General features: G+C 50.0%; 1 protein-coding gene across 3 annotated transcripts in view; it reads right to left on the bottom strand.

Moving 5' to 3' along the window:
* Positions 1 to 17267, bottom strand: part of PGAP6 (post-GPI attachment to proteins 6) — a 70088-nt gene that overhangs the window by 35676 nt on the left and 17145 nt on the right. For all 3 annotated transcript variants that reach the window (XM_059716543.1, XM_059716544.1, XM_059716545.1), the window contains exon 3: positions 10028 to 10235. In XM_059716543.1, the coding sequence (XP_059572526.1) occupies positions 10028 to 10235 (208 nt within the window). The remainder of the gene's footprint in view (positions 1 to 10027; positions 10236 to 17267) is intronic.

The raw sequence follows: 17267 nt of genomic DNA, 5'->3' as shown, positions 1-17267 counted from the left end.
GAGAGAGGCAGCGAGCTGCTGGGAAGAGATGGCCTCCACCTCTCTCTCCTAGGGAGGAGGCTCTTCGCAGCCAGACTGGCTGACCTGCTCCACCGGGCTTTAAACTAAGCCCGCTGGGGGACGGTGGGGACTACCGCCACTGCTGGCCCGCTGAGCAATCCTTGCAAAGCCAGCAGGTCAAGGCACTTAAGGGAGCCCACCCCTGCCCCAGCCCTGGTAAAATCTGTGGGCAAGGAAGGAGCCCCCCAGGGGACACTTGCCTGCCTGTACAAAAATGCCAGAAGCTTGGGGAATAAGCAGGAGGAGCTCATCCTCCTGCTCAATGCAAATAATTATGATGTCAAAGGGATAACGAAGACCTGGTGGGACTCCACCCATGACTGGACCACGGGTGTAGATGGCTATACCCTGTACAGGAGGGATCGTGTAGACAAAAGGGGCGGGGGTGTAGCTCTCTATGTTAAAGAAAGCTACATGTCCCTGCAAGCCGATATTGGGGACCAGGGTGGATGACTGGAGACCCTCTGGGTTAAAATCCGTGGGGAACATGGCACGGGGGACACAATGGTGGGAGTCTACTACAGACCTCCCACCCAAAGTCCTGAGCTTGACTAGGAGTTTGCCCGGGAACTGGCTGAGGCGGCATGCTCCAGGGCCATGGTTGTCATGGGTGACTTCAATTACCCGGACATCTCGCGGGAGGATTGCTCAGCAAAATCTGAGGGGTCGCAAAGCTTCCTCTCGTGCATGGAGGATTATTCTGCACTGGTCCGGTCCTGCAGGGAGCAGACCAGGAAAGCCAAGGCTGCAACTGAACTCCAGCTAGCTTTGAGCATCGAGGACAATAAAAAGTCCTTTTTCAGATATGTGGGGAGCCGGAGGAAAAGCAGGGGCAACACTGGACCCCTGCTGAACCAGATGGGGCAACTGACAACTGACGCCCAGGAAAAAGCCAACCTATTAAATAGGTACTTTGCGTCAGTCTTTCATCAGTCCTATGGGACGCCCATGCCCGCTACAGGACAGGGAAGTCCGGGTGAGGGTGATCCCCTGCCCTCCATTAATGCTGACTTTGTGAAGGAACATCTTGAGAAGCTGGATACCTTCAAGTCAGCTGGCCCTGACAATCTTCACCCCAGAGTACTCAAGGAGCTGGCGAGTATCATAGCCCAGCCTCTAGCACGGATCTTTGAAAACTCTTGGCGCTCTGGTGAAGTGCCCAAAGACTGGAAGAAGGCCAATGTGGTGCCTATCTTCAAGAAAGGGAGGGAAGTGGATCCGGCTAACTATAGGCCCATCAGCCTGACTTCTATCCCGAGGAACATCTTAGAAAAGTTTATTAAAGAGGCCATCCTTAATGGACTGGCCGACGCCAACATCTTAAGGGATAGCCAGCACGGGTTTGTTGCAGGTAGGTCTTGCTTGACCAATCTCATTTCCTTCTACGACCAGGTGACCTATCACCTGGACAAGGGAGAAGAGATTGATGTCATATATCTTGACTTCAAAAAAGCCTTAGATCTGGTTTCCCATGATCACCTCTTGGAGAAACTGGCGAATTGTCGCCTTGGGTCCTCCACGATCCACTGGCTGGAAAACTGGCTCCGGGGTTGGACCCAGAGGGTAGTAATTGATGGAAGTCACTCATCATTGTGTCCTGTGACCAGTGGGGTCCCCCAAGGCTCTGTCCTTGGACCCATACTGTTCAACATCTTCATTAATGATGTGGACACTGGAGTCAGAAGCGGACTGGCCAAGTTCACCGATGACACCAAACTTTGGGGCAAAGCATCCACACCAGAAGACAGGCGGGTGATCCAGGCTGACCTGGACAGGCTCAGCAAGTGGGCAGATGAGAATCTGATGGTGTTCAACGCCGATAAATGCAAGGTTCTCCACCTTGGGAAGAAAAACCCACAGCATCCTTATAGGCTCAGCAGTGCTATGTTGGCTAGCACTATGCAAGAAAGAGACTTGGGGGTCATCATTGACCACAAGATGAACATGAGCCTGCAGTGCGATGCTGCGGCTAGTAAAGCAACCAAAACGCTGGCTTGCATCCATAGATGCTTCTCAAGCAAATCCCGGGACGTCATTCTCCCCTTGTACTCGGCCTTGGTGAAGCCGCAGCTGGAGTACTGCATCCAGTTTTGGGCTCCACAATTCAAAAAGGATGTGGAGAAGCTTGAGAGAGTCCAGAGAAGAGCCACGCACGTGATCAGAGGTCAGGGAAGCAGACCCTACGATGACAGGCTGAGAGCCCTGGGGCTCTTTAGCCTGGAAAAGCGCAGGCTCAGGGGTGATCTGATGGCCACCTATAAGTTTATCAGGGGTGACCACCAGTATCTGGGGGAACGTTTGTTCTTCAGAGCGCCCCAAGGGATGACGACTAGGTTGAATGGTCATAAACTACGACAAGACCGTTTCAGGCTGGACATAAGGAAGAATTTCTTTACTGTCCGAGCCCCCAAGGTCTGGAACAGCCTGCCACCGGAGGTGGTTCAAGCGCCTATATTGAACACCTTCAAGAGCAAACTGAATGCTTATCTTGCTGGGATCCTATGACCCCAGCTGATTTCCTGCCCTTTGGGCAGGGGGCTGGACTCGATGATCTTCCAAGGTCCCTTCCAGCCCTAATGTCTATGAAATCTATGAAATCTATGAGCATCCTGCATTTCAAAATGGCAGTGGACGTGCTTTAACTAAAGCTTCTTTGACAAGCTTCTTCAACAAGCTGTGGTTTCTATTAAACACCTGGTAATTGCTGGGTGTGTAGTGGGGGAAAGAGAGCCATTGCATAATGGGCACATAATAAAAGAGAATGTTGTCAATTCCATGCTTGTTTTGGAGTGAATTAGTCCATAACTTATTAATTGTTCCTCACCCTCTAATCTAGGGGTGGGCAAAATACAGCCCACCAACTGACTGGATCCAGTCCATGGCTGCCTAGGGTGACCACCCACCCCTAACTGGGCAGGACAGTCCCAAAATAGCAACATCAAGTCCCAGCCCCAGGCTGAATGACTACATAACAGCATTTGTCCCGTATTCTTAGTATCACGTGCAGGGATCTGTGTTTTCTGTTTGCCATGGGAAAATGCAGGAAAAGGCAGGTTTCCCCTTGAAGGCTGGTAAAGTTTGGTGAGCTCTTGCAGAGGTGGGGGAGCAGGGTACTGACCCAGCATGCAGCAGCTCATCAAAACTCCGTATGTGGCCCTTGGGACCAAATATTTGCCCACCCCTGTTCTAGTCTGCACTCTTGAAGCTGGCCCTGTCAGGCAGGTTCTACCCAATGAACAGGCACAGCTCCATGCCAGTGGTGACGGTACAAGGTACCTGAACAACTTTCTAGGGGAAAATCCCTTTAAAGCTGCAGCATGAGGCAGAGTGTGGGAAGTCCCAAAGCAGTTAGCACTGGGAATGAAGCAGAGGCCCCCAACCTTCTCCCCACAACATATCTGGTTACTCCCAGTCTGAGCACCACCACATACAGTTCAGTTATGTACAAATAAGGACAGACATGGGCTGTCCAGGTGAGGCATGCAGGGAAACTGAGGCATGGGCTGTAGTTTGGGTGGAGAATGGCAGTGGTAGGCCAGAAGCAGAGAGCAAGAAAGTCTTTCCTAACAACCTGGGCAGGGGTTGGAAAAGCATGGGAATTCTTGGGGGGCCTCCTGGAGCACCCACCCCTCAAGGTACCATGCACAGGGGGCCACAAAGGGCTGCCAGCACCTGACAACCCCTGCACCCAACCCCCTCCCCCATCCCAAATGAACGTGTGATCTCACAACTGCAGGGTTTGCACCAGGAAGGTGAAACTGCCAAATTGAGTTCAGGAATCGAAAAGCTACAAGGGTTTTGTTTTGTTTTGGGTTTTTTTGGAGGGTGGGGGAAGGAAAGGGAGAGGCGGAGCATCCAACCTCCCCAGAACCATAAGCAGGGGATTATACAGACTGCTCGGCACCTGACTACCCCTTCATTTACACCCTCTGCCCCATATAAACCTGGGGCCTGACCCCCAGGTTACCTAGTAGGGAGGTGACATTGACAAAATGCTTTCCAGTGTAGGTCTTACAAAAAACAAACAAACAAACAAACAAAGAAGTTCTTGGGAGAACCTGGAGCAACCAGTCTCTCAGGCACCACAAGCAGAGGGCCACAGATTCACAGATGTTTAGGGCTGGATGGGATCTTGTGAGATCATCAGGTCCAGCCTCCCTGCTCTGGGCAGGAAAGACTTCTGGCATCAAATAACACTAGCAAGCTGTGCATCCAGCCTCCGTTTGAAGATCTCCAAGGTAGCTGCCTTGCACCACCCCTGCTGGGAGTCTATTCCAGAGTCTGGTCACCCAAACCATAAAGAAGTTTTTCCTTATATCCAGTCTGAAGTATTCTAGGAGTTTATGACCATTGCTCCTGGTTTTCCCCTAGGGCACTTTGGAGAATAGTTGTTAGCCTAGCCCCTGATACTCTCCCCTGATATATTTGCCCCTGATATAAGCTGCCACCAAATCCCCCCAAACTCTTCTCTTTTCTAGGCTGAACAGTCCCATATCTGCCAGCCTTTCCTCGTAAGACTTGCTCTTCAGGCCTCAAATCATATAAGTGGCTCTTCTCTGGACTCTCTCAAGCTTCTCCACATCCTTCTTGAAGTGTGGCACCCAGAACCAGAGGCAGTACTCCAGCTGCAGTGTCACCAATGCCGAGTAGAGCAGGAGAATAACTTCCTTAGTTTGCTTGAGATACATCAGTTGATGCATGCCAGCATATAGTTTGCTCTGCTAACTGTAGCAGCACACTGACCATATTCATTTTATGGTCAATTATGACCCCCAGGTCCCTTTCGGGTGTGGTGCTAGCTAGCATAGCACCACTGAACCTGTAAGTTTGTTGGGGATTCTGCCTCCCCAGATGGAGCACTTCACACTTCTCAGTGTTGAACAGCATTTGGTTCTGGTCCGCCCATTTAACTAATCTGTCTGGATCATCAACCTACCCTGAGGCATGGCCACACTCCCCCAAAGCTTAGTGTCATTGGCAAACTTTGCCAGTGTACTCTTCACCCCCACATCCAGATCATTGATGTATATGTTGAAAAGCACCGGTCCAAGTACCAGACCCTGGGGAACCCCACTGCCCACCTTCCTGGGTCCGATCCCGCAGCCAATTTCCCACCCATCTGACCAATGAACTGTTGAGCCCATAGTCCTCTACTTTTACCTTGAGAGCCTCATGGGACACCAAGTCAAAGGCCTTCTTAAAGTCCAAGTAAATGACATCGACCTCTTATCCAGATGGTGAGTAATCCAGTTGTAGAAAGAGATGAGGTTAGTCAGACGTAACCTACCCGTGACAAAGCCATGCTGGCTGTCATTCAGAATTTTGCCTTCTACTAGCTTATCGCATATGGACTCCTTGAGAAATTTTTTTTTGAGAATTTTTCCTGGGATTTAGGTCAGGTTGATTGGCCTGTAGTTCCCTGGGTACTCTCTCCACCCCTTTTTGAAGATGGGCACAACATTGGCCCTCTTCTAGTCTTCTGGGACCTCTCCTGAGCATCACGAATTCTCAAACAGGTTCGCCAGTGGTCCTGCGATGACTTTGGCTAGTTCATGCAGCACTCTTGGATGGAGTTCATCCGGTCCTGCTGACTTATAAATATCCAGCCTCTCTAGCTGTTCTTTCACCAGCTCTACACTGACTGTTGGTAGGTGATCATCCCTAGTGTGACTATTCTGCGTCATATTTGCATTTGGCAGGCTATTGCTCTTAGACTGGTGGAATACAGATGCGAAGTACTCATTCAGGAGTTTAGTTTTCTCCTTGATGTTGGTGATCAGATGTCCGGATTCATTGAGCAGTGGTCCCACATTTCCACTGGTTTGCCACACAGCCCCCCTCAGCACCTGGAAATCCTTCCACCCTCCACAGTGCTTCTGCCTCAAATGAACCTGGGGCTCTGACAAGAGGAATCCATTTCTTGTGATGGGGTCCAAGCTGCTCCCCTCAGCCACACAGATTTTGGTAAAGTATAACAGTGTTTTTTATTAAATTCAATCTTTCTTTTTTAACTCATTTTTTTTTGAGAAAGAGAAGCAGAAAACCACAATTACAGGCAATAACACCTTATTTCATGGCATCCATGATACCCTGGGCTGCCTTGAGATCCTTTCGAGATGCCACAGAGTGCCACATAATGTTAGCATTCTTAGGGCATGTCTACACGTGCATTTAAGCATGCCTACGTTTGTCTGCTGGCTGACCTACTCACTAGTCCTGGTGCCCCTGTGTTGCATGCATAAATATAGACTGGGGAAGGACTGGCTAGACTGCAGTACTTCAGAAAAGGACCTTGGAGTTACAGTGCACTACAAGCTATATAACAGCCAATGGTACACTCTTGCTGCAAGAAAATTTTAAAAAACAAACCAACAGCAAACTGGATTGTATTAACAAGAGTATCATTTGCAAATTCTGGGAAGTGATTCTTCCACTGTATTTGGCACTGGTAAGGTCTCACCTGGAATCCTGTGTCCAATTTGGGATACTTCAAGAAAGATGTAGACAGATTGGAAAGAGTCCAGCTGACTGATAAAAATTATTAGAGACCTGGGAAACTTGACTTATGAGGAAAGGCTGAAAGAATTAAGACTATTTAGACTAAAGAGAAGACAGAGGGAGGATATAATAACAGTCTTCAAATAGCAGACTATTCTCTGTGACTACAAAGGGCAGGACAAAGAAGCAATAGTCTCAGATTGTCTTTAAATACCTGAGAGGTCATTATAAAAAGAATGAAAAGAGACTATTACCTATGGCCATCAGGAAACAAAATAGGAGCAATGGCCTCAAACTGCAGCAGAAGAAACTTAGGTTGAAGATTAGGAAGAATTTCCACACTATAAGGGTTGTTAAGTAAAAGAACAAGCTACCTAGATAGGTTGTGGAATCTCCATTCCTGAAAATTTTCAAGAGCGGGTTAGACAGACACTTGACTGAGATGGCTTCGTCAAGGATGATCCTGCCTTCAGCAGGGAATTAGACTCGACTGTCCTAAGGTCACTTCCAGCTCTACTTTCCTATGATCCTATTCCCCACTAAAACAACATCTAGTCCCTTTCATAAATCTGGGTGTGGACAGATAGAACGTTTGAAATGTTTCAAGTGGCTTTAAAAAATTTCTCAAACATTTCAAAAGGCTAGTGTACAGATGTGTAGGTGGGATAAAATGCTTCAAAGGTGATAAAAACATACCTGGACAGAGCAGGTGCTATTTTGTACCATTCTGTTCCAGCTGATTTCTGTATGGTGGGTGGATCCTCCAGCATCCTACAATGCAGTGCTCTCAACCCTCCAGTGTCTCTGAACCCTGGCTGCTGTTGTATCAGTCCAAGTACTGTGGTTGCTCAGGGCATCACTGGAGCCAGGAAACCCTGTGCTCCCCTGCAAAGCTGGGAGATTCTGCAATTGGGGAATGTGTGGGATAAGTGGAGGAAAGCTGCAACCCTGGGAAAAGAGGAGCTACAGAGCTGCAGTGGCTATCTGCTCTGCTCCCCCACCCTGAGGAGAGGGGACAGCAGAGCTTCAGGTCACTGCAGCCCTGTTGTGTCCCCTGCTCAAGGGGAGAGCACCATGGCATGCAGACACGGCGATTTTGAACCACTCTAGCTGGAAAGTATGGCAACGATCTATGGCTGAAATGCTCCATTTTTTAAACATTTTAAACCCTGTTACCATTTGAAACATTTCAAAATATTATGCCTGCCCACACAGCCTTATCAAACTCCATCAATTTTTTGTTCCCCCTACTCCCATCAGAAGGTTACTTCAGATCTTCAATATGAATGAAACTTCTTCTAACTTCCATCTTAAATTTATTCATGCCATGTTTATATACATTTGTCCTTTGATGACAGTGGCCTTAAACTTAGTTCAGCCACCAGGCCACAGGCCAGATCTGGCCTGCAACACCTCGTCATCCAGCCTGCAGGACTTCCCACAGGTCTGGAAATTTGGCAGTCGGGGAGAAGCGTCCCCCTGCTGCCAAATATCTGGACTCATACAGAACCCCAGGCCCTGTGTACTGGATCAGAGGCCCAATCCTACCGCACAGGGCTGGACACAGGTGGTGCCAGGCCCCAATCCTGCTGTGGGGAGCCAGGAGGGAACAACACCAGGCCCTCAGGGCCCAGTCCTGGTGCTTGGGAGTAGGAGGGGCCAGTACCAGACTCTTGGGGACCAATCCCAGTATGTAGGGGTGGGAAGGCATGGTGCCAGGCTTCCAGGGCCCAATCTGGGTGTTCTGAGATGCTGCCATCCCTCTGGGGCCTAATACTAGCATCCAGAGATAGGAAGGAGCTGTGCCAGGCACCATTGCCTGATGCTGATGTGTGGGGCTCGATTTGGCACATGGACTGGCCCCACATCACTTATTTGGACCCGGGCCAAAAGTCCACCACTAGCTTTAACAGTTCCTTTCACTCCCTGATGGTAACAGGGACATTCATTTTCCCCTCTCATGCAGTTATGTTATGCTGAACAAACGAACCTCTTCTAGTTTATGCTTGTAAAATAGGCCCTACATCCTTGACACCCTTCTTTGTATCCGTTCCAGTTTTAGTTCATCTTTCTGAACAAGAGTGACCAGAAGGGTACAACTTACTCCAGATGAGAACTCACCATGGCCTTATACAGCAGCACTATTTTTTTTAGTGACACTCTACCACTACTAATTATCTTGTCAGTGACACTAACAATCTCTAAAAAAAATGTCTAACTTAACATGTGCTAAAATATATTTGCTTTTCACAACTGCATTCCATTGTCAGCTTGCAGTTACCCCATGATCAATTAGTACACCCAAGTATTCTCCTCCTCAGTCATATTCAACTGAGAAGCTTCCATATTATAGCAGATGTTTTTATTACTCCCCTAAGTGCACAACCTTCATTTGTAATATTGAATTTCAATCCCATTTCTGTTACTCTAGTTCTCAAGGTCATTCAGTTTGCCCTGTACAACATCCTAATCCTCCTCTGAACTGTTAGCATATCCCAACTTCATTACTTGAGTGAGTTTCACCAACATATTTCTACTTTCCATACCAATGCCATTAATGACAATATTTAAGGATACTAGTCCAAAGACTGATCCTTGGAGGAAACTTCCACCAGCAACCTCCTTCTAGCCTGAAACTTTCTCTTTCCATAGTACCTACAGAGTCTCCCTTTTATCCAGTTCCTTTCCCTACTCACAATTCTTCTATTAATCCCCATCTTCTCCATTTTAGATAGTAATTTGCCTATAGCACTGTAACAAATGCTTTCCTTTAGTCCACCTAAATTCCCTTCTTTCTAGACCAGGGGTGCTCAACCTCTGGCTCATGAGCTAAATCCAGCCCGCAGTGCCATGTCATCCACCCTGCAGGGCTCCCCATGGGTGGCACTGCTCCCCTGCTGCCAAATATCCATAGGGAACCGCAGGGCACAGAGCTGGGAAGGGGTGGCATCAGGCCCCAAGGACCAATCCCAGTGTGGGGAGATAGGGAGGGGCTAGTGCTGGGCCAACAGGACCCAATCCTGGCACACAGGGGGCAGGAGGAGACAGTGCCAGGCCCCAATCCTGGTATGCAGGGCAGGAAGGGTGTGGTGCTGAGCCCCACGGCCCATTCCAGCCTGCAGACAAGCCCTGTGCCACTCATCTGGCCCATGGGGCCAAAAGAACATCTGTTATCTCAGCAAAGAGTATGGACAAATGTGCAGCTGTAGCAGATTCAAAAGGGGAAGGGAGCTCAGGACTGCCCAGCAGCTGTTACTCATTATCTGCTAGGTGTGCATGAGTTAAACTGCCCCAACTTTGACCTTGCTATTCCATGCCCAGCCTCAAAGTTATTTCAAGATAAATCATTATCAAAATGTTAACAGCTTTCTCCATCACTGAACGACCAAAGGCTTGTTCCTCACCCAAACCCTGGGCATAAGGTGCAAGAGGGGCAGATCCTGCAGAAGGGAGCCTAGATAGCCATTACCTTCACTTTGATCCTGCCTTCAGTCTCAGGCAGGTGCGCAACAATGAACCAGTCTCCAGCAGCTGGGGTAGTGATATTCACAAAGGTGCTGTTCTGTGTAGTGACATTCAATGTCATGGTTTGGTTGTATGAAGGATGGACAGTCATGTTAGCAGGAAACTGAGTGTGCAGTGGGTTGATAACAGGAGGAGCTCCATAGCGGAAGTGGCTGCAAGAAAAAACAGAGAAGGCTGAAGGTAAAAGGTTACAACTTCACTCTAACACAGCATGAGCATCTGAAAAAAATCCAGGTTGGACAGGGTTAACCAGTGAAGCATACTGGAGACAACAACCTGTTTCTGAGATGATGGAGCCATCATTACAATTCCAGCATGGGTAGGACTGGACTCCAGAGGTTACCATTGCCTGTCCCACTCTTGATCCACTAGCAAACCCTTGTGGGGAAGGGGAAGTAGGAAATTCTTAATGGCCAGGAAAATAATTAAAGCAGCAACTGTGCAGGAGAGACCTACACAAAAGCACAATTACTTTCCTCTCTAGACACCAGGGAGTCTGAGGAAGTGCAAACAAGCAGCTCAGTCAGTGGAGAGCAAACATAGTGTCACAGGGTGGGTCCCTAGAGACAGCTCTGATACTCCTAGGGCCCTGTGACCGTGCCAGCTTCGCCCTGCGGGCGCCTTCTAATCTCGCCTGCCACGTCTTGATGGTTAAGATAACAGATAGTAGGTAGGGAAGATGCCCTCAAGTTGCTGCACAGTCACAGTCCTGGTGGACCCCACTAAACCCTGTGAGTTCTTAGACACTTTGCTGGGTCCAGCTCTAAGTAAGTGCCTTGTGGGATACCTCAAGCCTTATGGGCTAGATGCATGTCTCCAAAACCACTCCTTTACCACACCCCATGCCTCGCAGATGGTATTCAAATGTTGTCCCTTGGAGGACTTAGGCTAGCTCAGCCTCCTGCCATCACTGAGGCCTTGGCTTTTGTCTGCGTGCCCTCTCTGGCACTGGGCTCTCTCTGGCCCTGTCTGCACACCCTCTCTGGTGCTGGGCTCTCCCCAGTGTAGTGTGCCCCAATGAGGTCTTCTCCTCCTCTCCAATGGCCTCAGCCTGGTCCACTGGATTAAACAACAAACATAAATATGAGCCCCTGGGCTACAACCTAACAATGACATGGGAAGCCACATTCTGTACCTTTAAAAGGGCCAGTTTCTGCCTCAGCAATATGTGCCTCTTATCTCCAGGTACTTTAGATGCTCCTAGAGCCCATCAGTCTTACTTCAGCAGCAGAACAGGCAACCAATCCTCTCCATGGAACTTTTCTGCATGAACTCCTTCCTCCCTGACTGCTGCCAGAGCACTACCTCTAGTCCCAGCCCTGAGGCCTATATGTGCCCAGGGCCCTGCCTTCTTCCACTCACCTGACCAGGTGCAGGTGCTAACTAATTCCCTCATTAGCCTACTGCCACAGCAGCCTGCATCTGTGGGGTAGTTCTGCCTGGTTCCTAGGGCCCTCTCTCTAGGCAGTTTCTGCCCTTAAAGGAGCAGGCACACCTTAGTGCTCTGTGACAGTAAGACAGTACTGAGCAAGTGTCTCAAGGGTAGGTCCCAACACAGTGGCAACTGATAAAACATAAGAAGTCACACACAAGTTAGGGATTGCCAGGGTAGTCCAAACCTGCAGATTATTTAGTCTAGCATCCAGTCTCTGATACTAGTTGTTATTAGATCCTTCAAAGGAAGGCACAAAACAGCCTGTAGCAGGCAGACACAGGATAATCTATCCCGGTGAAGTTTCATGCTACTCATAAGAGAGCGAGGTCTGAGCAATAAAGGCTTATTGTGTGGGAAGGGGCAATAGCTCCATGTATACTTGTTATCTAGCACAGAGCCCAATCCCACCTTCCATCTTATTGTTTTTAGCCTCAGCAAAACTATGGCAATTATATTGTGCAAAAAAGAGCATTTCTTTTGATCTATGTTGAATTTGCCACCTTTTAAAAATAGTGCTGGAGTGTTGTAGCTGTGGTAGTCCTGGAAATGTACAAGAGGTGAGGATATTGCGGCTATCTTTTACTGGACCAACTGTATGGTTGTGCAAGCTGTTGGACAAGCTCTTGGGCATCAAGTGCCTTTCCTCAGATCCAAGACTCTCTGTTACACTTTAATGCAGGGGCGGGAAAAATACAGGCCGCAAGCCAGATTCAACTCACCTGACAATATCACTTGCCCCGCAGGCAGGTGGCCACCAATTCATTGTAAATGACCCAGCCTGTGGCTGTCCCTGCTGCACTCTGCATGGGGCTATGCCCACCCAGTAGCTGTTTCGATGGGACACTGTTTCATTTTGAGTTTTGTTTTGAAACCGCTGCTCCGTTTCATTTTGTCGAAACTGTTTTGCCCATAAACTATAATGGGGAATCATGAAACTGCCTATAACTTTGTCGTTTCATGCCTGATTCAAATGACAAGAGCAGGGAGGGTAGCCCCTGCTGAGGCCACAATGTTTGCCAAGTTTCAAGGAGATAGGTGCAGGGGTTTCTGGTAAACTGCACCTTAGGCTGCTGACAACCAAAACTAATGACATGGGTGACACTGTGTGCGTGTTAAGGTGCGCCCTCACTGGCGCTGGGGCCTCTACACGACACAGTAGTGTGCCCCAATGAGGTCTCCTCCTCCCCTACAGTCTCAGCCTGGTCCTCCACCTTAAATAACAACAGGTAATAACTTAGTAAGCAGCACAGTAACACCAGCAGCATCTCAGGCAGCCAAACTGTCACAGACTAGAGCCTTTCTTTCCTTTCCTGCCAGAGCTTCTTCTCCAGCAGCTGCCAGAGAACTCTCCCTGCCAGCCCGAGCTCTGGGGCTTAGATGTGCTGGGCCTATGAACTTCACTCCATCAGCCGCCTAGGTACAGAAACTCATGGACTCAAAATAGACATTGGAATTCTGACACACTACAACCTTTCGGACATCTGACTACCCAGGTACCTCTCCATTTTTACCTCTGCTGCTACATCCCCCTTCACCCCGCCCACCCCAGCCTGTCCCTCACCCCAACACCTCCATTTCCATTTTCACTGACTGGCTTTCTTACCTGCACTGCATGCCAGCTTCTGGCTTCTTTACTATTCCTTCCATCCAGGAACAGCACACACCCCGCAACTGCAGGTGCTTCCTCAGCCTAACAAAGGGTGTTTCAACCCAAAAGCTGGCCCCCCAGACAGCTAAGCTGAGCTCACCTGGAGCCTCACAACTTCATTACAACCAGCAAGCCTCAAGCCTGTCAAAGACAAGACAGGTCTGGGCTTTCCCCAGCCAGGACTGTGTGCATGCATGTGAGGGCTGGAGGTTATGGCACCTTCTACCCACCCTTCACCAGGGGGATCCTCAGTCCTGACATTTCCTGGGGCTGCTGCACTGCCAGCAGTTCCACTAGGCCTCCCCGACCCTGGCAGAGTGCAGTTTTAGTGGTCATGCCCAGGACCTCGGGCCTCTTCCTTCCCCATAGCCTCAGTCCCTACCTCCAAATTTGTCCTGGCACAGAAGCTGAGCAGGGACATGTTCTTCCCCTGTTGGCTGGTGATGCAGTAAATGTCCCCTCTAGCTCTGAGAGGCATTAAATGGCTTTTAAAAAAATGAAAAAAGGAAATAGGTGCAGATGGAGTGAGGAGGGTGGCATTCACTCCATCTGCACCTAGAGCTTGCAGAACCCCAGCAGCAGGAGGTTCACCATCAGGAACACCAGCTGCTCCACCAAACCAGGATCCAAGCAGGTGCAGCGGGGTGTAACTACATCCCCAGCAATGCTGAACACACTCTCGCTCGGAACACTAGTCGGTGGACAGGACAGGTATTCGCGGGCAACTCTGGCCAGATCCAGCCACATCTGGCTGCAGCTTGCTCAATAGGCCAAAGGTCACACAGCAGCTGCTCCACGTTCTCAGCAAAATAGGCAGCCACCAAGGCTTCAGCACTACCTGCCTGGTGATGGGGTCTGGTGGCTCTGGACCCCTCCAAGGAAGCCAAGTTCTTGGCCCACATTGGCAGCACCTGTGGTGGAGGAGGAGACTGGCTAGTGGATGGTGTGCTACCATGGGACAGTGGATCCCCCTCTTCTACGTCCCCCTGCCTCTGCCATTCTGCCTCCCTGACTCTTCACCAGCACCTCTGTCCACTGTCTCAGGCTTTGGCTGCTGCATACGTTGCCCTTCACCCTCAGGTCACACACGGTGGCCAACACATGAATCAAGCCATTTCCTGATGCCCTCCTTCAGCCGCCTCACCAGTGCTTGGACATCTGGTGACAGCGGCTTGCCCCAGCCAGGAACACTGATCCCCTGGAAGCTCTCCATTTGGCTCTGAAGTTCCCTCACTATGGGGATCACCTGGCTAAGAAGGACATCGCCAGCACTGAGGGTCTTGGTTGCCTTGAGGAAGAGCTTGAGGACCACCAAGATCTGGGAGATGGTATACCACTCAGCTCTGTTAAGGGGCCGCTGATCCCAATCTCCCTGAGTGAGGCCATCTCATGGATGGCCTTCTGTTGCTCCACCAGCGTCTCGAGCATCATGTATGTGGAGTCCCACTGAGTCTCCACATCCTGCATGATTTTGTGCTGCGGGATGTACAGCTCTGTTTGTTTGTCCTGCAGCATCTTGCCCACCTTGATGTTCCTGTGGAAGTACCCTGCTACTTTCTTGCATTTGGAAATGAGCTTGCTGGTGGTGCTGGCGCCGTCACCGGCAGCCCTGTCCCCCTCCAAGGTGTCCCTGATAATGAGGTGGAAATTCTGTGCCACACAGCACATGCCAATGAAGTTGGCATCACGGACCACCTTGACTATATCGGCCCCATTGTCAGTGACCATGAACCTGTGGGCGAGATTGCCCTGCCGAACGAGCCACCCCTGCACCAAGTGGTTCACAGCCCCCACGATCTTGGTTGCCACATGGAATTCACCCATCACCTTGGCATGAAGGAGAGCCCACCAATGGCCCAACTGGTCACACCTGCCCTGTGAGGGAAAGGTAGGCGTGATCTCCATCCCAGCTGCTCCAGATGCCTGAAGTGAAGTGTAAGGCCACCTGCAGACCTGCCTTGCACAGCTCCTCCCTCAAGTACTCCCTGCATGACTCATACAGAGAGGGCACCACCGTCCTGCTGAAGGTGGTGCATCTGGGCACTTGATACAATGGGGCCACAAGCGCCATGAGCCACCTGAACCCTGGCCGCTCAGCTAAGGAACTAAGGCGAAGGGCCAGCCATCCACAGCAAGCATCTCCCCAGTGCTTTGGGTGATCTTGCTAACACTTGCAACATGCCCTGGTTTCTGTCTGACTTTCCCCTGCTGTACCAGGGTGGCCTGCCTCTACTTTGGAGGGACAGGGGCTTTGGAGCAAGAGGGGGACTTCTCTTTGGCCACAGTCTCACTGGTGCCAGGCTGGGGAGAAGCAAGGGCAAAAGGGTGGTGCCTGCAGAGATACATCAGCATCCCCATGGTGCTCATGTGTTTTGTTCCCTTGCTCCGGCTGGTTTTGGCTCAGCAGTGCAAGCAGACAGCATACATGGGATCATCTCCCAGCTCAAAATGATTCCAGACCACCCTACCCACTTGCTTCTGGGGCACGGGTGCATGTGTGGATGCTGCCTTTCCCCCTCCTCAGCAGGCAGAGGCACAGCAACAGGAGCAGACACACCTGAGCCAGTTGCCTCCACAACCTCTACCTCCTCTGAAGCACCTTCTGGGGAAGGAAACCTGGCTCTAGGTGAAACTTGAGGAGTGTAGAACACAAACTCAGATGATTCCCCCTCCTTCCCCAGAATTTCCCTTGCTATGGCACTCAGATCCAGATCCCAAGATCCTCTGGCACTGGAAGGCTCAACATGGGAAGTGAAATGGGGGTGGAGGAGACTCTTCATGCTGGTGCTAATACTGCTGCTTGTTGTCAGGGTGGTGGTGGGGGTGGGGAGGGTTACAGCTGGTGCTCTTGGTAAGGATGCAGTCTCAGGCACAGGCAGTGGTACTGGCAGTGCTGCCCTCTCCTTGCTTCTTGTGGAAGCCTCATCTCTTTCCAGTTGTAGGAAAGAGGCTGCGTCTCAGTTTGGGGGGGGAACTTACACCTCTCCCTCTACCCCATCTTCCACTACCCCACCAATAGCTTGCCAGCTGCCTTTCCACCACACTTCATGGTGTGTTACATTTATATATTTGTATAAAAGTAAGATGCTATGAATCTGCATTCCTATATAAATTCTGTAAGGTGTGTATATGCCGCAAGGTATAAATGTATAGAAATAAAATATAAATGCATCTCTCTTCCTATATAAATGAAATTCTATAGTGTAATAGCCAATATAATTATAAAATTGAAAAGAATAAATCAATGAATATAATCATAAAATAAAAGTATCTAGAAGAAAGAAAAAGGTTTTCTGGAACCCCTCTTGCTAGGCTAGTCTAGCAAGTAAGAAATCATTTAAATCAATGCTAGTAGTAGCCTTTGTTGTCTAATGCTCCTGAGCTGCTGGAACAGCTCAGTAACTGTCAAATCCCAAGGCAGAAAGCAGGCCAGTTCAAACAATGCTGCCTTTTATGCTGTTTTTCCATCCCTCCCCCAGAGCACTGGAATTGGAAGGGACCTCAGGGAAGGATCAGTCACTGGCCAGCTACGCAGTCAGTGTACAGTCAGCTACACAGTCAGGAGAACAGTCCTCCTCCCCCCCCCATATCCTTATTTTGTTTCCTTGCAGGCAAGCCCAGCTTGAGCTTCTAAACTCAAAACATCTCAAAAGTTTTGAAATGTTTCAACTGTCCTCATTTTCTTCCAAGGCTGTTTCAAAGCTCTTTGTTTTGAGCTCAAAATGAGTCGAAACTGTCAAAACAAAACAGCCAGAGAAATTTTGCACAGCCCTGCCACCCAATCCTGCCTGGGGGCAGCATGCTGCACTCCCATCCTTGTACATGAGAGGGCCTCAGCCCCAGCCCTGAGCCCAGCCCACACGCAGCAGGAACTGTTCAGCTCCCCTAGCCTCCAGGGGCTCTTCCTCCTATCCCTGCTACAGCACTCCAGGCAGCAGGTAGGGAAGTGGGGGTGGGTGGGAGGAAGCTACAGCTGGCCAGGAGCACGCAGGCCAGGGCTGGGGCTGGCAAAAGCAGAGCCCCAAGTGTAAGGCCCGCAGTCAGTGGGGCAGCAGGAGCACAGAGCCCAGATTGGCCCAGTTCCATCACGTGGACTCCCCA

Source organism: Alligator mississippiensis, chromosome 13 (assembly GCF_030867095.1).
Source record: "Alligator mississippiensis isolate rAllMis1 chromosome 13, rAllMis1, whole genome shotgun sequence".
NCBI lineage: Eukaryota > Metazoa > Chordata > Crocodylia > Alligatoridae > Alligator > Alligator mississippiensis.
The sequence above is the reverse complement of the archived record's forward strand: the minus strand, read 5'-3'. Positions and strand labels throughout refer to the sequence as shown.